General features: G+C 32.9%; 1 protein-coding gene across 1 annotated transcript in view; it reads right to left on the bottom strand.

The window, feature by feature from the left end:
* The window catches only part of LOC143231865 (myc box-dependent-interacting protein 1-like), a 54,264-nt gene extending 37,798 nt beyond the window's left edge, over positions 1 to 16,466 (bottom strand). Inside the window, exon 1 of the mRNA XM_076466607.1 lies at positions 15,997 to 16,466. Within this exon, the coding sequence (XP_076322722.1) occupies positions 15,997 to 16,068 (72 nt within the window). The 5' untranslated portion in view covers positions 16,069 to 16,466. The remainder of the gene's footprint in view (positions 1 to 15,996) is intronic.
* Positions 16,467 to 23,388: the final 6,922 nt, after the last annotated feature.

The following is a 23,388-nucleotide window of genomic DNA, read 5'->3' on the forward strand; positions in this document are numbered from 1 at the left end:
TTAGATGGTAAGAATACACACTGAGTTTACAAACTGGTTTAGTTCTATTTCTTCTACTTAAAACAAATCCACAGTTTTCAGGAGTGTTATTAAAACCTAAAATTTAAGACCTATTAGATGGTAAGAATACACACTGAGTTTACAAACTGGTTTAGTTCTATTTCTTCTACTTAAAACAAATCCACAGTTTTCAGGAGTGTTATTAAAACCTAAAATTTAAGACCTATTAGATGGTAAGAATACACACTGAGTTTACAAACTGGTTTAGTTCTATTTCTTCTACTTAAAAACAAATCCACAGTTTTCAGGAGTGTTATTAAAAGCTAAAATTTAAGACCTATTAGATGGTAAGAATACACACTGAGTTTACAAACTGGTTTAGTTCTATTTCTTCTACTTAAAAACAAATCCACAGTTTTCAGGAGTGTTATTAAAAGCTAAAATTTAAGACCTATTAGATGGTAAGAATACACACTGAGTTTACAAACTGGTTTAGTTCTATTTCTTCTACTTAAAAACAAATCCACAGTTTTCAGGAGTGTTATTAAAAGCTAAAATTTAAGACCTATTAGATGGTAAGAATACACATTGAGTTTAAAACTGGTTTAGTTTTATTTCTTCTACTTAAAAATAAATCCACAGTTTTCAGGAGTGTTATTAAAAGCTAAAATTTAAGACCTATTAGATGGTAAGAATACACATTGAGTTTAAAAACTGGTTTAGTTTTATTTCTTCTACTTAAAAATAAATCCACAGTTTTCAGGAGTGTTATTAAAAGCTAAAATTTAAGACCTATTAGATGGTAAGAATACACATTGAGTTTAAAAACTGGTTTAGTTCTATTTCTTCTACTTAAAAACAAATCCACAGTTTTCAGGAGTGTTATTAAAAGCTAAAATTTAAGACCTATTAGATGGTAAGAATACACATTGAGTTTAAAAACTGGTTTAGTTCTATTTCTTCTACTTAAAAATAAATCCAGTTTTCAGAAGCGTCAAACAACTGGATCCACTAAAAATAAATTACTGATTTCTGCATAATGTTTATCTTCCATATTCCAAATTCACAAGATATGTTATATTTCTAAATGTGTGTTTTAACCACCTTTTGTTTTTAGAAACATTATACAAGTTTATCAGAATAATTTTTTCCCTTATCTATTTCAGTATCTACACAAATGTACCTTCACAACCAGCATATTATGAGACTTAATGTGATAAACTATTGTTGATGAACAGATTTTCTCTGACACTATTCTCTGTATCTTCAGCAAAGCTATCAAAGGGTAAAAAAGACTGTTTAAAAATGACTTGTTTTAAGCTTCATGCAAAGCTACTCAAGGGCTATCAGTGCTAGCTGTCCCTAATTTAACAGTGTAAGACTAGAGAGAGGGCAGCTTAGTCATCACCACCCACCACCAACTCTTGGGCAACTCTTTCACCAATGAATAGTGAGATTCACCATTACATTATAATGCCCCCACAGCTGAAAGGACCAGAATGTTTGGTGTGAAGGGGGTTCGAACCCGCAACCCTCAGATTATGAGTCGAGTGTCTTAACCACTTGGCCATGCCTAACCTTAAGAGACTTAAGAAAGTACTCTACAGCTTACAACTTTCAAGGAAAACATATCACATATCAACTAACTAGTAATTTAACTTCAACTTCAAATTAATGAATTAGGTTATCTTCTACTAACATACGAACAAAAAATACCCCACCAACATTTATTTCCCAAACACTGATTATGTGTAGTAGCAGCCAATATGTCTGTCATCAAGCATCACCTCATAATCTATAGGAGCATGACATACTCACATGATGCATGCAACTCCCTCTAACCTCCTTTATAAAACTATCACTTTGAGGTTTGGCAGAGAGTGTAAGTACCAAAGAAATGTGGGAAAGAATGCTGGAAAGTGCAAAATGGGTAAGTATCCATCAGAAGTACATTTTCAGTATGGGAAAAATATAACTTTTGATACAGTACTTGTTTCCTACAACATTAACTAGAATCCCACTCCAATAAGGAGAAACTAGTACAAGGGAATGACAGAAGTATAATATAAAAGCATCCAAATGATTCCCCCGGAAATGAGATTCAGATCTGGAGATCAAAAGAAGAAAGCAGTAGAGGTAAAATAACAATGAAGAATCCTGACCAGGAAAAGAAGTCAATATGGATCTGATCAAGGGTAAAGAAATGGAAGGAAGGAAAATAGGAGGACCCACCCTCCCGAGCTGCCAAAGTCTTTGGGAGAAGGAACAATCTGAATAAAGGAGATGATAGGTAGGATGATAAAGGACAAACAAAACTGACTGTTGACACCCATAGGCTAAGAAAAGAAGGAAATCTGTTTTAAGAGGAAGATTAAAAATAGAACACAAGGGAAGTAATACCAACAGAGGTACAGTAAGGGTAGATCACCTGGGAAGGTGATGCAACTCCAGGGAATGCAAAAGCATGGTAAGGCCAGGGAAAGTAAAAACTCTAAAGTATTGGAAAAAGTGAAAGGTCACCCAATATCCTAAAAGACTGAAGTTCTACATTCAAAGAGTCAGGGGAGAAATTCCACCACATGATCCCCAGAATGTTGGTTAGCAAAATACCTCCTTGTTGTAGACCAATGACAAAACACCTTCTACTTGTGTTGGTACTCATCCATGTAATATGAATGGATAGAACCACCTAACAAGGAAATGACTCCACATGCAAAACCGAATCTTCTCCCCACAGACCTGACAAAAACCAGGCATGAAGATTTGAGACAAAAAGAATGAGATGTAGGACATGACTGAGGTTGGCAAAGAAAACTGGATCTTTTCACCACAGACCTGTCAAAAACCAGACATGAAGATTTGAGACATAAAGAATGAGATGTAAGACATGACTGAGGTTGGCAAAGAAAACCAGATCTTCTCACCACAGACCTGTCAAAAACCAGACATGAAGATTTGAAACATAAAGAATGAGATGTAGGACATGACTGAGGTTGGCAAAGAAAACTGGATCTTTTCACCACAGACCTGTCAAAAACCAGGCATGAAGATGTGAGACATAAAGAATGAGATGTAGGACATGACTGAGGTTGGCAAAGAAAACTGGATCTTTTCACCACAGACCTGACAAAAACCAGGCATGAAGATGTGAGACAAAGAATGAGATGTAGGACATGACTGAGGTTGGCAAAGAAGGTAGGGAGAAAGTGGAAAAGGAGGAGGGAGAGCACCAGTCATTGTAGCCATGAAAGCCAATAAGAAGCAATGAGGAGGAACCAACAAAGAGTGGAGAAGATGAGGTAAATCAGACAATGAATAATTTGATGGGTTGGTTTACATAGAGATACTTGTGTGACCAATATCCTGGTTGAAGACACCCATCGCCAGAGTTTAGGGATAAGGTATAGGTGAAGAGTCAATTTGTTGTTAAGGCCTGAAGCAGAGACATTCATATGAGGAGAAAGATCCCTGTAAATGAGAGATCTAATGCCAACTCTGTAGGATATATCTGTTTAGGGTACAAAATATTATCTGTAACCATACTAAAACACCTGGCAAATGATAGGCAAGAAGATATATTTGATGCATGTGTGGGCCCAATGTATGAGATCTAATTGAAAACAAGAGATCTCTGGACCAGGTAACCCTTTGGTGGTTGATATGCACTATCACTGTAGAATTGTCAGAATACACAATCACCAGACAATGTCAGGTATGAAGAAAGGAGCAATGCAACACCTAACTTTCAGGAAGAGATTCACAAGTATTGATATACAAAGTACTTTTGTCTGCAAAACAATGGACTAAAACCTCCATGTCCCCGATCCCTGGAAGGATCTATCTGTGAAAAAAATGTAGAACTGGATTTGAGAGAAGAATCAGCACATCTTCCACCACAAGTGCTTCATCCAAACACCAAAGATCATCATCTTGTAAGGAAAAAGGAAGGGACAAGGGGGTGAAAAAATGATCCTGTGCAAGGTACCCTCCCTCCACTATGAATTGCCCACTAAAGGGATTTCATATGGGTACATCTGAGGAGGATCAGTGACATTACTGATAACTATAAAAGCGATAGAACCTTGTGATCAGGAGGTGACTGAACCAAGAGGGTGTGGCAAACCAATAATTCCTTTGGGTAAAGTAATAAAGGAGAAGGCTGGGTCAAACTGATACCCAAGAGCATGGGGTTCAGACTACTCAGCAAAATATACAAGGTACCAAGGCAAGTCCAAAGTGGAGAGCATGAAATCAATAAATCACCCTGAGATGGACACACCAATAAAGATGAGACTAAGGTTATATTGGTGTATGTAAGTAAGCACTCAAAACTTCTGTTTTGGTCATCCACAAACCCAAAGAAAACAGCCATAAGACATCACAGTCTATAAGATCCCAACAACAAAGAAACCATGTAGTTACTGCCAGACCTGAAGACACTATGCATGCTCAAGTGCCAAAGGGAAGGAAATATCCAGAAAACCCCCTCAAGATTTCTGTGAAGAGCCTCAAATACAAGGGGTATGGAATAAAAATACCATAATAATTTGGTAATTGTAACATTCAAGTAAAAATGTTGTACATGGATAAGACTGACATATGATTCAGAAGCCATCCTGAAAAATACCTTTCAATGACCCTCTAAGTAGTGTTGTTCTATAGAGGGTTTCAATTCAGAGTTAAGATGATTATTTTGTTCAAACATGTTTAGGATGACAACTTCAAAAATTCAAAGACGGATATATATTATTCAATGTAGATAAAATATTTTTGATTTTCATTACTTTCACCACATGTTCAGATGCAGTTGAAGGAATAACATAAATTATGTATATGCAGTACATAACACCACTTAATATAATAGCATAAAGTAACAAATTACAATAATTACATACACATACCTGAATCTTTCCTAAGTTAAGCATATGCACTCACATGAATTCAACAAAAATACTTGAACAAAGGAAACTTTTTTTTAAATGCCAAGAAAAGCATTGGTGATAAGATTATGCACATAGATGAAAAATAAATAATAAGTAAAATCAATTTTCCTATCTTATATTAAATATTTCCTGTAAATTTTGTCTTACTGTAACATTATATGATCAGAATAAAACAAAGTTATTTAAAGCTCTTATGCTTTTGTTCTTTGACTCAGTACGCTCAATGTGTGATACAGAATGTAACAAAAAACAAGTGTGACAAACTATATTCAAATGCCTAAATTATGCTTCAGAACTACCTGTGTTACCAGAAATTGGATGAATTAATATAAATAGCCTTAAGATGAAAAAGTTGAGTTTATTAAACTTAATTATCAGAAAATTTAATAACTACAAGTGCTGTATTATCAAAATGTTTATAAGGAGAATTTCTAGAATTATGCCTGCAGGATGTGTATCCAAATACAGAGGATTATATACAATATATTACAATGATTTTTAATATGCAAGCAAGTAAGTCAAGTGACAACCACAACTGATATAAAATTGTGGTGAATTGGCATTTTGACATTTACTGACTTACTTATAGGTTGTGCTATATCAACAAAAACTTTGAACCCAAAATATTCAAACATTCAGATCATAAAGATCTGTTTAGAGTGAGGATTTAAAATTTCAAAGACAGAAATATACCTTAGTTACAGACATTGAAAAACAAAGGAAGAGGAATCAACTTGAGGACCCAGGACTATCCAGAAAGAGACTTACAACAAGTCTTATGTCATCTACAGTAAGTAAGGTACATTTTCTTGTATTAGGTGAATACATACAAACACAAGTGATAAAAACTGAGGCAAAAGTATGTAACATAATCATGAAGGATCTCTACCTGGAAGAGTGATACAAATTGCTTCCATGATACATCCACTCAACAATTGCATGCTTCAAAACTAGCCTTTCAGGTTGTTGGATACAAGTATACAAGTTACAGTTCTTCAGTAACAAAATAAGGCTGAAAAAAGCATTGTGTACATAAAAACAAAAAATATTCCTTCAGGGTGAGGGACAACATAGTATATATTGCTCATAAGAAAAAGGCTTTATTTCAGTTGTTAAATATACGAATTTCTGTGCAGTCAGACTTTTGAAATAGACATTCAAAAACTGTCATCCTCATACACTAACTAGATTATGGAAAAACGAGCAGAGATGTGTGGTGCACTTTGGACATGACAGCCAATGACAGAGCCTTTTGCAATTGAAACTACATTGCAGGGCTACTGTCAACAGGCACAGGCATCAGACAGAGCATGACTAAATGTGGAAATATACATTACAAAGGCATGGTGAGGCTCATAAAGTGTTTTAGTATAATGCACCCAATCTCTTTACACGCATGCTTCAATTCAAACAATTTTTAGAATTGTTTTATAACTTAACAGCATACTAAGTGTTTACAAAAATGTTACATAGCAATACACACACACACATAAAATTTGGCAACACAAGTATTGCACATTACAAGGTCCACAGGTTGTGCAAAAAAAAACAATTCACATGTAAAATGTGCCAATTTCTTATATCACACAGATTTTTAAATATATAGCATAGTTGTAGAAGGTGTGTGTAACGTATACAAGCATATACATCTATGAACCAATATACCAAATTATAATAATAAAATGTACAAGCATTCTAAACAATTTCACCATCACAAATTTCACATTCCTTTTCACTTACATCACCGTACCCTATACTAAAACAAAAGCTCACAAAAGCTTACATGTCATGATTCAAACTACTTGTTTTAGAAGAGGAAGTTCCACTAGAGTACTATTAACATGCTCAACTAGGCATGAAAGTCATGCAAATATGATCACAACATTTCAAATATTTTACTTGATTACTTTCTAGTACTTAATTCAAAGTTTTTTTTTCTTATATACTCTATGACTTATTCTAGGTGAGCACATACAAAAACTGTTTTCTAGCTTTTAGACTTTACGTTTATCAATACTTTTAATACACTTTAGTTTTATTGCCGTAGCTTACAAATATAATCTAAGCAGCTTCCCCTCAAATGAAAATATACTAATATATCCCACTTGCTGGCTCCATAAAGAAGGTTTCTGAGCTATAATAGTCAGAGCATTAGTAATTGATAAATGAGATAAAATTACAAATATTTAAAGTTTAAAAAACACAACAGAAGGGTATCACATGCTTAAAACAAAAAACGTTTCTTTAGAGGGACAAAAAAATGTGTCATTTCTTGCTGATAAGAAAAATAACAACCTAAAACTTTAATTTGATTGTTAAATATATTCTTCAAATTTCATTACATCTACAACTACACTTCCTAGTTAATAAATGTGCAAATACATTTCCCTCTAAGTAAATAATTTTAACAACTTACACACTTGAAACAAAAACAAAATGAAACTACAGTGTTTCTTTCTTTACAGTTTTAAATTCTTCAGTAGTGGAACCATAGAACTAATAAGTTATACTAACTTCCCATATGGAGATATTAGAGTTACACCTCTAGGATTAAATCATCCTTCTGCACATAATGTCACTAGAACTAGACCACCTTTCTAGCACATGAAAACACCATGATTAGATAATCTGACTGTATGTGAAGTTATTAGGGCTAGACCACCTTTCTATTCAAAATGTTTAAGTGTTGCTTATCACATCAAAATTGCATTTCCAAATGATTCCTTTGTATCAGTAAGTACATTTAACACATAAAAACTAAACACCTTTTATCATATAAATTAGCTACCATACAAATGACATGACTATTAACTAAATAGAACACAGTTATATTTAATGTGTGTTTACAAAAAAATAAAAAAGATTTACAAACATTAATGGCCTATAGTTCAGATCACATTTAGGTTAGTGAAAATATTTTGACAACTATGCAATATACAGTGTGCATATGATGTAAGTTTACTTGCATGCTAACAATAACTACTGAATGTAAGCTACGCTCGAGATATACAGGCACAATTACTTAACATTCAATGTGCATGTAATGTAAAAGTTAGCTTGTGTGAAAAATGACTTGATTAGACAGTGCATTTAAGATGCAGGAGTATTACCACACATAATAAACAGTTAAATATAACATTATACATATGATGTACGAATATGCTTATGAGCAAATAATGACTAGTTAAAAATAAGAAGGTTAATATATGTAAAGATCTCAGTGGACTTCAAAACGTTAGTGTACAAACGTCTAGCAAAGACGATGGTAATTAGTTCTTCAAAAACAGGGAAATATTTTCAACAGTAACATATTAGAGAAAATAGTCATCTTGTACAAGTCGTATGAAACCTGTTTTCAAGAGGCTCATTTGATTTATTTTCACAAACTTGAATGTTTTATCGTTTACGCATTACTTCAAGTACAAATTTGCCATGATACGATACTGTTCATTTTTTAAGCAAATATGTATTTATTCACTATTAAGTCTAGAAGGATGTTTGTTTTTAAACATTTTACAATTTGTAAACTAATATAAAATTTTCAACAAAGACTACAATATCTTGATGTCAATAAAGACAGAGCAAACATAGAGGAACTATAACCAAACAGTCAGAGATACTGCTGAGACCCAATAGGTTATTAGAACTGAATGCTAGGCTTGGGTTCATAAGTAAGGAAGAAATGGATTGGCTGGGTGGATTTGTGGAATCAGTTCAATGGCAAAAGTGAGCTTTTTCGGAGGAAACAGGTGAGCTTTTGGGAAGGATGATTGTTTACATTTGAATAAATATGGGCTGGCTTGATTCCAAGGGCTATTAACTGTAAGGGCAGCTTTAAACTAAGTCTAGACCACCCTGACAATGCCTAATAAAGAACAAAGAAATAAAATGTAGAGAAAAGTACAATGTAGCAACCAAGTACAAAAGTAATTTTAATAGTGGTCTAAACTGTTATTATTTTAATTCAAGACATACAAGAAATAAAATGGACAACTTCAGAGCATTAGCCAGAATGGAGAAATTTAATGTAATGGAAATAACTGAAACCTGGTTAAATATAGACAATTTTGATGTCAGGAATTTCTTTGAAATACAAGATTATAGGTTTAATAGAGTCAGAGTACCAACAAGAGAGGGAAGAAGTGACTTTTATAGGTAAAATGTGAATTGCATCCTATTGAGAATACCAAAGCTAACTGAAATGAGTTTGGATTTCTGTTGTGATTATAAGGAGAAAAAGCTCTTAGTTAGAATTTATTTCAAACCACCAGATGGAACTCATGAGAAGCTCTACAAGGAGATACAGTTCAGCTATTAACGAAAATGTAATTATATGAAGTTTTAGTTGCAGACATAGAGAGGAAAGGTTAGAATCAAATCATGAGACAGGTTTTTGGATATTATTCAGGAAGGCTTTCTTCAAAAATTGGGTGGTTAGCCTACTAAGAACAATGGTAATTTAGATTTACTGTTAACTTTTAATACAGAGATGACAGACAGAATGAACATCCAGGTGCAAGTTATCTTCAGCCAATCATATTTGATGTCTTACTGTATATGGAGGTAATAAGATCTTTGTTCCAGATTTAAAAATCAAAAACACATTTTGAAGAGACAAGACAAGAATTATCTGCTGCTAATTAAGAGTAATGAAGCATGGACAATTATTTAAACAAGTTCTTAAATATTTAAGACAGGTATGTTCCCTACAGAACAAAAGAGTAGATGCAAATACAAAACCCAGGTTGGCTCATAAAGGATAAAAATAAAGAATATAGATACAAAAAATCTATATTAATTGTGACGATGTAAGTTTATAAAAAATAGTTGGTCAAGTAGAAAATTAGGAAAAAAATAATGAAAAAACAGCTGGGTGAATATGTACAAATTAAAAGTGAGGTATTTTTTTTAACTACACTAAGGCAGACCTCAACAAATACAGGAGCCAGCCTAAAAACATAGGAGCTACATCTGATACATGAAAGTTATGGAATATAATTTGAGTGGGTTGTGCAGTTATGGTACAAGACAGAGTTTTACATTAAAAAAACATATTCATATAAAACATACATTAAACCTCAATATATGCAATTATTAAAATTGTAGACTAAATAACTATAACTTAGGTGGATTATTGCAATGAATGAAAGTAAAGTAAAAATAATCACTGTGATATTGATAGGCTAACAGGTCGTTTCAAACTATGTGTTTGTTTGTTTGTTTAGAATTTTCGCACAAAGCTACACAAGGGCTATCTGCACTAGCTGTCCCTAATTTACAGTGTAAGACTAGAGGGAAGGCAGCTAGTCATCACTAAACATGCTCACCATTTCAGCTGTGGGGACATTATAATGTGATGATCAATCCCACTATTCACTGGTAAAAAAGTAGCCCAAACCATTGGTTGAATCTACAGGAAATCTCTCCTCCTATCAGAAATAGTAATAATCCAACCAATCACAACACGCTCTCCACAATCCACCAGGACACTATAAAAGACCGTCAGCACCTACACATACACACACTGACTTGAAGATGAAAGGTGGACAACTTTCGAAATGTTGTCCTCTACACTTGTGTCTCCACAACAGACAATTACAGTCCATTCTACAAAGTTTTATCAACAATACTCTGCCTAAACAATCTATCAAAGAAGCAATGTATTGTTGCTAATGGCAGGGCAAATAGGATCTTGGATTATATTGGCAGAAAGGCTACAATATTGTACAGGTTAGAGGTTAGACTACATTTGGGGAACAGCTTTCAGTTTTGAGATTCTTACCTTAGTATATTTAACTGTTGGATAGGGTTCAGAAGAGAGTACTAAGATGATACCTGGTGTGAAAATGTAGTCATACAAGGGTAAGTTAAGATCTTTGATGCCTTGAGTGGATAAGTAGTCATACAAGGATAGATTAAGATCTTTGAAATTGTTTTTCCAAAATAATAAACTGAGTTAAGAGGGGGATCTGACTGAGTTATTCAAGACAACCAAAGTAATAAACTAAGTTAAGAGGGGGATCTGACTGAGTTATTCAAGACAACTGATTATATATTTCAAATCTAATGGTGAGAATGGTACAATTAGGGGACACAAATATAAATGATGTCTGGGTATTAGTTGGCCTTCAGTTAAGATAGCTCCATTTTACTAAAACAGTAATGGGCCTTAAAATTGAATTGCCCTCAGATGTGGTAGATTCAGTTAACTTAAGGGCATTTAAGGGGAGGCTTAATAAATATTTAAATGATAATGGCTGGCTTTCAATATTTTATTTTTATTTTACAGTTTAACATTGTGAATGGGATGGACTAGATGGACCAACAGTATCTCTTTTGTCCTTAAATTACATCTATACAGAGGTAGAAAGTTAGTATTTATCTAATGATAAGTTACATGCACGGCAGATAATAAAAGTAACTCACATTAAAAATAAAAATGACACAATTAAAAATCCAAGTAGGTACTTAAATCACATTATCTCACAAACACAATAATGTGAACAACAGAAATGTTCTTTCTACAAAGAAACATGGCTGTATTACAACAACCTAAGTTTGAAGAGATTGGAGTATTTATTTTAAACAATTAGTAGACGTAGTTAAAACAAATTTGGAACTGTTTGAAAACCTGCAATGCTGCCAAGAACAATGTATCTTCTTATGTAGACTTAAAAGGGTGCCTGAAACTTCTATCCACATAGAATACTTCACTGCTTTTGAGGGTTTTTTTAAGTGGAGATCAGATTCAGATCAAACAAGTTCTAAATATGAAATTTCTGGTGTAATGCTTTTCTACTTGGATTTTTCTCAACGAAAATATATACGTATGGTGTTGTAATCACAAAGTTCATGTTACTTGTAAACACAAAAAATGCTATGTAAAAACCACTAAATATACTAATATTAATGATAAAAAACTGAACAGGAAATATAAAAGAAGATACTTATGGATACTTCCACATCATTCCATGTAGCCTTCTAGAGTTCACTAACGTCACATTAACTACTCAGCCATAATGCCTTGAATAACGTGAATTTACTCTTATCACACTATAAAGTCACCTTAAAAAACTGATGTGCTTGCACAGTGCGAAGAAGAGAATGTCAAAAGTTATAAACATACGGTTTTCTGACTATAATAATTTTCAGTGAAATTACTAATGAAATTGTTACATGTATTAACTATATTTGAATTCCTAAATACTAACTTGAAGTGTGCATTAAATCTGATAGATCAAGTGTTTAGGAAAAATACAGATATCTATAAAATGGCAAAGTATGGCAAGAAATAGAACACATGTTTGACTATTCAACAAAACACATGTTTACAGAGTACTGTCAGTACCAGAAAAGTGTACCCGTGACATACTACAGCAAGAATCACATGTTTTGTGAATAATAACAGTTTATGAATGTGGTGAAAAACTGCTACGAGAAATCATCACATCTTCTGGTCATTGTATAAAGAAGTTAGCCGACAGAGTGTGTCCCAAGTTCAATTACAATCACAGTACACCTTCTCTATACATAAGATTTTAATATTATAAACTGAAAACTTTCACCTGATCAAAATCACGACTGATTAAAAACACGTCTGAACGTACTGGATCCTACAATCATATAGGCTCTTACAAAGTACAAAGAACAGACAAAGCCTTGACTTCACTCATGTAAATCCAACTCAACTGCAAAAAGCATTAATAAGTTGTGTGTGCTGTGTGATGCTAGAGAAAATGATTACAAGAAGTTGTACTAAAGCAGAGAGAAACTGTAGCAACACACATGTACAATGCAAATAACAACTGACATGTTTCCAACTATTGTTTTGTTGAAGTTTAATGATATATCCATACTGCCAGAATTCACTAAGTAATATTTTCATTATGGTTGCAGTACCATGATTTAACTCTGGCTTCTTATGGCTCTTGACTATTGACCAAGTTAATACATTACCTCAATTAAATTATCTTCGTTTCTCATATTTTAGTTTCAGAGAGGTCAGTAAAACTCGGCATCTGTAAATGATTTACCAAGACTCAGGATAAACCTGTAAGAGGCATATTTCATTGGATTCAACCTATACTAAGACCTTACTAACCTTACTAAAATCTCATGATATGTCCAATTGCTTAAAGAAATTGTAACGGAAGACTTATTGATTTCAGAGAATCACCATTTTGTCTAGATTCAGTTGAACTTTGTAGCACTGTTCTACACACACTTATATCTTAAGTATTTGGGTCCATGTTTTGGATTTATATAGCATCATCTAACTAGTCCTTGCAATCAGGTCTTCCTTTTGATAGAATATAGTCCTAGTGTTATCACTATCTGATCCACCTTGTTGGTTCTAAAATCAACTGGTTCTTTAATTTTGGGAAAGTGATGCTTCCAGATGAACCTTTAATTGTGATTAACCATTTTTTCTTGCCAGCATGTGGATGAAATGGATGATGCCACATATTTTACTCAAAGACAACTTGAATCAGTCCACAAAATGTTCACACACGATTAAGACATTTTTCCGTACACCTAGTGGAAAGAACTGGCCTAATTTTCTAAAATATAACATCTTCTTCACCTCAGTTGTGTAATGTTTATGTATATCTTATGTGATCAAAAAGACATACTGTTTATTTAGTGTTACAGCAGTCTGTGGTATTAACACTATATTATGAGGTCCACACGGATGTCGTCACTGTTTTAATGATGCAGCAAAAGATAATTACTTGCTAAATAATTTATACCTATCTACGTTTTTCTTCATCAAGTATTAATAATTTAATTAGTTGTGTGTTCCAAGATGATATTTTAAATTCAGGTTATGACTCTGCTAGTTTTGATTGTTGGAACTTATTTCACTGATATTATATTTGTCCCCAAAATGTAATGGGATTTTGTAGGTCATTAGGGTAAAAGTGTTATTTGTAATAAATGGCAACAGTAAGAAATGAAATTTAAAATGATAGCAAAAGTGCATGTTTAGACCACATACCACAATATAAATATCTTTGTAGACTAAATGCTACAATAGCACGACTTATTTTATTATACCAATGTATAAAATCAAGTGACAAAATAAAACTTTGTGTTTTACACTCTGTAGCACACCTGACAGTAATAAATATGTACAAACACAAGACGTTAGTAAAGTTACAACATTTATAACAAAATCAAGTCCATGTCAATGGAAACTAGTGACTTTTCCATTTAAATCAAACCCAAACAAAAGTTAAATGCATAGAAGGATGAATCACAGACATACACCACAAAACAAACTGATCAGTACAATACATTAGTCTCACTATATGCAAGATAAATTTGGTTATGAAATACATCTTATAATTTAAGCTGAGAACAAAGCTAATTAAAAGCACTTTAGAATTCAAGTATATCTACATTACAATTCTGATTGTAGAAGAATGATTAGGAGCTAAGAAGGAAAATGTGTCCCCTAAATACACATACCTGCAAGATATATAAACATATCTTAAGTACCTCACTGGTTTGATGTGATGTAAAAAATACTTGGACATCACTTGCATTAACAGCTTACTGCACAGACTTACGCTCACTGTTTATCTTCTAAGCAGGTTAAACCTCAACAGATGTTCTTGGTATGTTTATCACAACGAAAACATTGGCATTAACAGTAAAAACTGTGGAACCAATGAATGGTTTATAAGTTTTTCTTTGATCCTAATATTAAATCAATTAATCTTATGTTATACAGCCCATATTCCATTAGCAGCAAGTATATTCCCAAGAGTTAAAAAACAAAAATCTATTATAATCATTATTACATGTAGCAATGTAAAAAAAAAGTGTATAGTTTATTAATTATATTCATTCCTGGGTTGTTCTGTTACAGGTATGTAGCTTGTTTTAATCATATGTTAATATTAATTACCATGACAATTAACTTGAAACTTAATTTCTGATATACTTCTATAGGCTTGAATTTTATTAGCTTTAAGCAAAACCTCCAATTTCTTTTTGTTGTTGTGTAGAATTAATTCATAACAACTGGCATGATCTTTTAAAACAAGAAAAGAAACACAGTGAGACACAGTAAGAACGGTTTAAAAAATGACAAGTTATCACCCATGTTCTGGCTATACTGCACAGAAAAACCACCATCTTAGATGTAATGACATACACTGTGAAGGGGTGTGTTCAGCCACTTTGTAGGTCATATATTTATGCTTAAAAGATGTTACTAACCTGGGAAAACTACCTACAGGCAAAGTTTTTGTGAGTAATTTAAATAAAGTACATGACTAATAGATTATTTTAGTGTCAGTTCTTTCCAATTTTCCTGATGCTAAATACGAACACTTTGTCAGTCAGATACAAATTTTGTCATTTTACAACCCATCTCATAAAAAAAATCCTGCATTACTGAATGTTTTATGTTTAATACAAATATTAAAAACAACATAATTTATCTTCATATCAACAACAGTACAAATGACATTGTGTACTGTGTGCTTAAAAAAACTTATTTCCCTTTAAATCAAACCCAAACAAAATTTAAACACACCGTAGGGCGAAACAAACACATACAGAGTATAAAAAAACAACACAATATATTTAACACATAACAATTCACATCTGAATATTAAATATTTGTCTGAATATTGCGTACACCTGGGTATACGATTTTTTTTCTACGGTTTATTTATTTATACTATAATTTATTTTTAATGACCGGTGAAGTAATATTCATGATATTATATTTTAAATATAAGCTTTAATTGCTAACTAAACGTCACAAATACATAGCACAAACAACAGCGAAAAACAGATTTCGGGAAACCTAAACAACACACAGAGGATACTGACTCCGAAACAGGAAGAAATTAACGAGGTAACTTATCCTAAACCGTAAACAACATTAGCGTTGGTTACGTGTTGTTTGTAATTTGTTACGTTGATAACAGTACTATCAGTAACACATGGAAATTAGAAATTCGATCTTGGCTTCCTACAACTTAGAAAGTACAAAATGTATAGAAAGTCCCAATACGGGATAAACTATTAAACTTACCCGTTCTTTTGCGCGAACAGCGTGCTTTTGGACAACTTTTGTAAACGAACCCCCTCCTTTACCTTCTGCCATGTTGTCTTATCCTCACAAGAACTGAGACTTGAATTAGGATGATCATTTGATACTGTGTTTTCTAAGGCGTAAATATATAATGACTTTGCTATTTATATTAGGAGAACAGCTGAGTAATTATAGATTACAGTGAGATACAAAGAATAATTACTGATAAGGTGTAAATTATTTAAAATATACGATAAAAATCTTTATCAAATTTAATATACATCATTTTAATTAATACATTTTTGTGTCTACTAATTTTACTACGAGTATCAGATTTCGAAAATTCTATATTTGACAGGGAACTTTAGCAGTACTAACTGTTGATATAAAAAGTTTAATGTGTAATAATCTTCAAATTCTTAGTACTTAAATGGGCTCTCTGTATATTAAGTTTTAGTTTTGAAATCTTTAAATGCTAACCTATTTACTATTAAATCAAATTCATGCTCTTCTAAATGTTTTCATTTAACGCCATCTGTTGATACTTTTTAACAACATTTGCTTTGTTTTCACACACGTTTCGTTAGAGTTAATAAAAAACATGCATCACCATTCAAAATGAAAGTATTAACGCAGTCTATATTATTGCGCTTTTTAAGAGAAATTCAAAATTTAATTTTATTATGGTTTTCTAAAATATTAAAAGAAAATATATAAGTTGGTACTAAAACATTAACAAATAATCTGAATAACTTTCCTTTAAGTAAAACTAGAATGTTTCTGATCGAAGGAGATTTTTAATCAATGAGCATTTTCTTTCCGGGTCGTATTGCTGACGTTAAGTTCGAAAGGTTTAGAAAGATAAGTCCACAAAAACCTAAAAAGTTGTGAATAATTTGATGTCAGATTTTCTAATAAATTCGAGAGTGCGCTATAAATACGAAGTTCGGTGAAGTGCCAGGAAGATAGCCGAGTTGGGTCTAGTCAATAGAGCAGTAAATATAGCAAAATTTGTAATGGTAGCCAACAAGCTAGTACAGTGTTAGAACTTGTAAATGTTAAGAAATAAATAAAACTAACTTGTTTTCGTTTATATAACCTAAATGATAAAAAATTTTCACAAGATAATTTCAAAGAACCTGCAAACGAAATAACGTCAAAACTTTATAATAATGAAGTAAATCATACTGTTTGTTTCTAATTTTGGGATTCTTTGATTATATAAAACATATTGTTGATATACATACAAGTGTATTAATTTAGTTCTTACATACTAACTTGAATTGTTCGACAGATTTGACCAAATGCTTATGTAAATAAAGGAAATTAAAAAGAAACATTCAGACAACAGCTAAACATTCTCAACCGAAATTTTGATCCAGTGCATATCTGAATTGTTAATTTTATCGGTAAACGAAGTCAATTTTATCTGACATTAGATATTTCTTATATTGTTTTATAGTGAGCTACATTATGTTTTTACATAATTCTGTTAAATATTTACAGAAATTTTAAAGAAATTAATTTAAACTTCTCATAGTAAATGTACACGTGCTAGAGGCTCGACAACTCTTTTTTTTTTTTTTGTTATATATTTATCTACATTAGACACACCTAAGCTCTCTTCTTTGTATCTTTGTGAAAGACTACACAAAAATTATCCACAAAAGCCATTTTTACTTTTAAACTATAAGACAAGAGAGAAGCGAGTTAGTCAACAGCGACATACTGGGCTACTCCAATCGAAGGATTAGATATTCACTTGTATAGCTCACCCACGGCTGCAAAATGTTGAACGTAACTTTGCAAAAACAGGATAACAAAACATGTACCTTTAAATTTAAGATTCAACCCAGCTTGGCAAGGTCTGATGGTTAAAGTACTTGACTTGCAATCTGCTCGCCTTTTTATTCACGAGGGTGTTATCATGCGATGATAAATCGCACTATTTGCTGTTAAAATAATAACATGAGAGTTTATTGTGAGAAATATTGATCAACTGTCTTCCCTCTAGTCTGTCGTTGCACAGATATCCCAGAAGTAGCTTTGCGCAAAATTAAGAAACAAGCTAACAATTAGACCACACTTAAGTCATTTGAAGTTATACTATGTATTAACCAATATACATTATTTATATGTTTGTGTTTAAATATAACGATACTTGGTCGTGTTCAAAATAGTTAAGGCTTCTCTAACAGATTATCTAAATACTACATAACAGCCTTTTATTTCTAAAAAAAGAAACTCAAAACAAATGTATGTACTTCAAGTAAATAAATATTCTCAGATAAATAATTATGAAACAGGGTGTTAATACTCTAGTTTTATCTTGTGGTACGCAAGCATACCACGTATTTACTATACCTTTATTTAATATCAGCATTTTCATAAATACAGAATATGTGGTTTTAACATAAAATGTCAGTTAAGGGAGTAACTAAGTTCCTATAGACCTAGTTACATATTAAACTAAGTCATTTGCATAGAGTATCACGTGTGCTTTCCACGCGGGAAAGTGTGGTTGTTTTTAATTTCGCGCAAAGCTACATGAGGGATGCCTGCGCTAGCCATCCCTAATTTAGAGGTGTAAGACTAGAAGGAAAGCAGCTAGCCATTACCGCCAATTCTTCGGGTACTCTTTCATCGACGAATAGTTGGATTAACAATAATATTATAACGGTCCCATGACTGAAAGGACAAGCATGTTTGATGTGATGTGGATTCGAACCCGCGATCCTCAGATTACGAGTCAAGTGCCCTAACCAGATTATGCCGGGTTCTCATAGGAAAGATTTCTGTAAAATGGCATACATAATATAGAAATGGACACGAATATTTTCCAATGCCAGGTCAGGTGATAAGCTGAGGATACGTAATTTTTTTATATTTTTGCTGGAATGACCAACAATGACGAAGAGAGTACACGTGTCCCGAGATGGGCAGCATTATACGTGCTGAAAATGTGGGGCCTCGGAGCTTTGAGTCCGAGAAAGGAGTTGCAGCGCTTAGGCCCCAAGAGAAAGTACGATGCCAAGATAGTAATTTTTAGAAAGGTATATTCAGCCGGACGAATACTCCATAGCTTATATTTGAATATGTTTTGTTCATACTAGGACGCTACCGCACATACATCCACACTGTTTCAATTATATAGTATGGCCAGGTGGTTAATATGAGGGTCGCGGGTTCGAATCCCCGTTACATCAAACATGCTCACACCTTTAGCTGTGGGAGCGTTATAATGTTACGTTCAATTCCACTATTCGTTGGTAAAAGAGTAGCGCAAGAGTTCGTAACTGGTAGTGATGACTAGCTGCCTTCCCTCTAGTCTTACACTGCTAAATTAGGGACAGCTAGCGCAGATGGACCTTAAGTAGCTTTGTGCGAAATTCAAAATCAAAAAATAATCAAACGGGATAAAGAAAATAAATGTCCAATCGCGAGAAAAGGAATTTATGTTTGTTTGTTAAATTTCGCGCCAAACTACTCGAGAGCTGTCGGTGCTAGGCGTCCATAAATGTTGAAATAATAGACTAGCAGAAAGCCAGCTAATCAACATCATCTACCGCATTTCTTGGGCTACTCTTTATCAACGAACACTGAGAATGACTGTAGCATTATAACGCTCTCGCAATTGAGAGGTTTGGTTTTAGTTTGCTTTGAATTTCGCGCAAAGCTACACGAGAGCTATCTGCGCAAGCCATCCCTAATTTAGCAGTGTAAGACTAGAGGGAAGGCAGCTAGTCATCACCATCCACCGCCAACTTCTGGACTACCCTTTAACCAACGAATAGTGGGATTGACCGTCATATTATAACATCCTTACAGCTGAAATGGAGCGCATGTTTGGTGTGACGAGAATTAGAACCCGTGACCCTTAGATTACGTGTCGAACGCTCTAACTACCTGGCCATGCTGGACTGCAACTGAGAGGACGAGCATCTTCAGTGACAGGATAGCTTTTATTTATTATAAAAACCAACATATAACAGGTTGAGATGGTAAAATTTTATGAAAATATAATGCAAGAATTTGTAAGTATGTTCTGTTTGTAAAATTAATGATGAACTCCACAGTGTCATGAAATGAGAATGTATTCAAAAATGACCTGAAAATTGTGTTTCAGAAATACAGCAAGTTAAATTTGACATTTATCATTTTCACCGTCAAGGGTTATACGCTGTCCAAAATGCCATAAAGCTGAATATTTCTAACATTTCCTGAAACGACAAAAATGGAAAAAAAAAAACTAGTATTTTGAAAATTGCGATTTTAAAAGACAAAAGCTAGCGAACCATTAGAAACTAATAGGCCTAGCATTTGTGATGAAAATTACATAAAACGCAAAAGTTTTTCTAGAAAAGACCAAAAGTAGTTTACTTGGTTTTTCAAACAAATTTAGAACACTAATATCCCTACTTACTGACTAAAAAGTCTGTTTAATGAAAACTTGTTGCTTCTGAGACATGAATGCATATTGCAAAAGTAAACATAACGATTTATATTACATTATGCTTTATTTGCTATATATTGTTTCTATTTGTCACTTATTAGTAAGTCACGTTCCATCCGAACTTTTCATACTTGTATTGATTATTTCAAAAACAAACGTGCTGCGACAAGGCTCCATACATTTAATGTAGAAGAAGGGAAGCCTTGGCCATTGACCAATACTATCACTCCTCTAGCGAAAACCTTTACATTTATCTGCTGTAAATTCTGCTGCTAACTCATCACAGCAAATTATCTGTAAAATATCGAAACTTCTTGTAGTACTTGGAAAACTAGTTCTATACGAAAACAACATTCAGAATGGGTTGGAATTAACTGATGGGTTCACTGTGGGTTAGTGAGTCAGTTATAACATTTGCTATCGACTGCCCAATCAGGAAGTTTTGCTAGTGTTTGATTAAATTAATTTATAAATTAGGCGTACATCCGTTCAGCTGGAACGTTGTTTTGAAGTTAGAACTATCAAGAAATATAGTTTTATAAAACCTTACTGAAGAAATAAATTAATTTATTACTGTTGCATGAACTAGATTTCACTTTATTTATATGAACTAACCCTAATAAACCCGTCCAAAGACAGAACACGATACATTGTTATTATTACTCAGTATGACATTATCGAATTATTAAGTACCTCAAATAGAATTATTAAATATTAACATAATGATACGGGAAGTAATTGATGAAAACAATCATCCCTAGTCTTTGTGTTAGAAGTATAATTTTACCAGTAGCTTCGACAAACAAGAGTCTTCTTTCATATATGTAAATTGTATAAAAGAAATATTTTAATTGACAAATTCTCTTTAAATGGCAAGAAGACGTTTTGACCATGTTAAAAGAGGTACAAAAATGAAGGATAACATTCTGAACAAGAAAAAAGTCTCGTTAAGAGATATCTTAGGAGAAAACAGTCTCCTATAGAAAGGTGATAGAAATAATCATGACAATATAGTTCCAAAAAAGAAAAGTAATACAGAAGCGGTTAGTGGAGATCCAGTTCCTAGTCTGATACGTGTTTAAGCCCGAACTGATAGTATCAGAAATATATTATATCAATGGGCAAATCCTTTGGATAAGTTTGTAAAAATAATGTCAAGTCCAATCCACCTAACGGTAACAAATTAATTTATTTCTTCAATTCCATGCACGTTTACTTGGAGGCCTAATTTCATAAATATTTTTCAACATAAACTCCAAAATTAATTTAGGTCTAACTTCATATGAAGCATTTCGCTCTCCGCTAGTACAGCGGTATGTCTTTGGATTTACATCACTAAAATCAGGGGTTCGATTCTCCTCGGTGGGCTCAACAGAGAGCTCGATGGGGCTTTGCTATAAGAAAATACACACACACATAAAACATTTAAATATAAACTGCAAGAGCTATACCTAACTTTTAAAAAATAATTGCAAGTACACTATTTATTCACAATAACTCAATAGCAGAATGTTCGTGGTAACTCTGATTTTTTTATTTCTGATACTAAACTAACTGAATTAATGCCCTTATTAAATATTTCACTGAATATTCGCTTCTACCAAGTGCGGAAAGTCCCTAGGCGTTAGGACTATTTTATAAACTTTTGTGATCTAGCGACTAGCGTTATTATTGTGATTAGCAGTTCTGTATAGCTACGAACTAAATTATAATATTGAAAATATAGCAAACAACAAGACTTACGTAAAAGGAAATTAAAGAACTGGTAATAAAGAGGGATGCTTTGAGAGAAGCCAAACGAACGGTATCCATGCGACAAAAAAATCAAAATATTAACATACATTTTTGGAAAAAAAACTTGTAAAATGCGTGATGAAAGCGAGGAAAAATAAATCAACGTAATTGAAATTGGTGAACTGGAAGCTATTCAAATATTAGTGAAAAAAAACCAAAACATTTTGCAAAACTGATTGTTGGATCAAAAGTTTGATTAACGTTCGATACATTTATTTATTCATGGAAATATGAATATTAAAACCAACGAGTGGTTCACAACAACACTGTTGTAACATTTTCTTTCACTGTCAGGTTCTTTTAAATTGTGGGTTAATTACAACTTAAAACTGTTATTGTTACATGGATCGGATGTTATTCTCTCTTTAGTGTTTCTTTACAGGTTTTTACACTTCATAACCTGTGGTTAGCTTACGTTTACAGCTATAATGACTGATTTGTACTAAAGTAAAAATAAAGTTACTTGGATAAAATACTTCAATATAGGCTATAGTTAAAATATTAATTTACTCTAGACAGACCGAATTTTTCCAAAGGTGTCGGAACCAGAAGTGCTGTACCACCCCAATTTTTGCATATTTGACTAATATAATAATATAATTTAGAGTTGTTATACAAATCTTCTGGGTGCATGCCCCCAGACCTCTCTTGCTTGAGATGTCTTTGACAGCACGAGACCTGCTTTTAACAAATAATTCACACTTTTAATCTCTAATACATTGCAAAATCTGCATATCTAGCCAAGAATTCCAACTTCTTCTTACACCACTGTCTTCAATTAGATTTATTTTTTCTTTAAGCTCTTCTTTAATTAGTCTGTTTTTTAAAACTCCTCTCTTGTCATGTTGTTCTTATTTTAATTTCTGTAACTTCTTGTAGATTTTCTTTTAATTTTTTGTTTTGCTCTTCTTTGTCATTCAATAAATTTTCTCATTCATCCTTATACTGTCTTAATAATTTCATTAGCTCAAGTAATAATTCACTTTTGTTATCTGACATAGTGGTCGCCATTTTCGCAGTTGAATTGAAAGGTGTTTTTTGTTGTTTTTTACTTCTCCAATGGCGCATTTAGGTAGAAGCTGGAGAGGGCTTAGCCTCAGGGATAGCGGTCTTAATAGGAGCCCCATTGCTTAATTTATTCTATG

This window comes from Tachypleus tridentatus, chromosome 11, assembly GCF_004210375.1.
Source record: "Tachypleus tridentatus isolate NWPU-2018 chromosome 11, ASM421037v1, whole genome shotgun sequence".
In the NCBI taxonomy this organism is placed as follows: domain Eukaryota; kingdom Metazoa; phylum Arthropoda; class Merostomata; order Xiphosura; family Limulidae; genus Tachypleus; species Tachypleus tridentatus.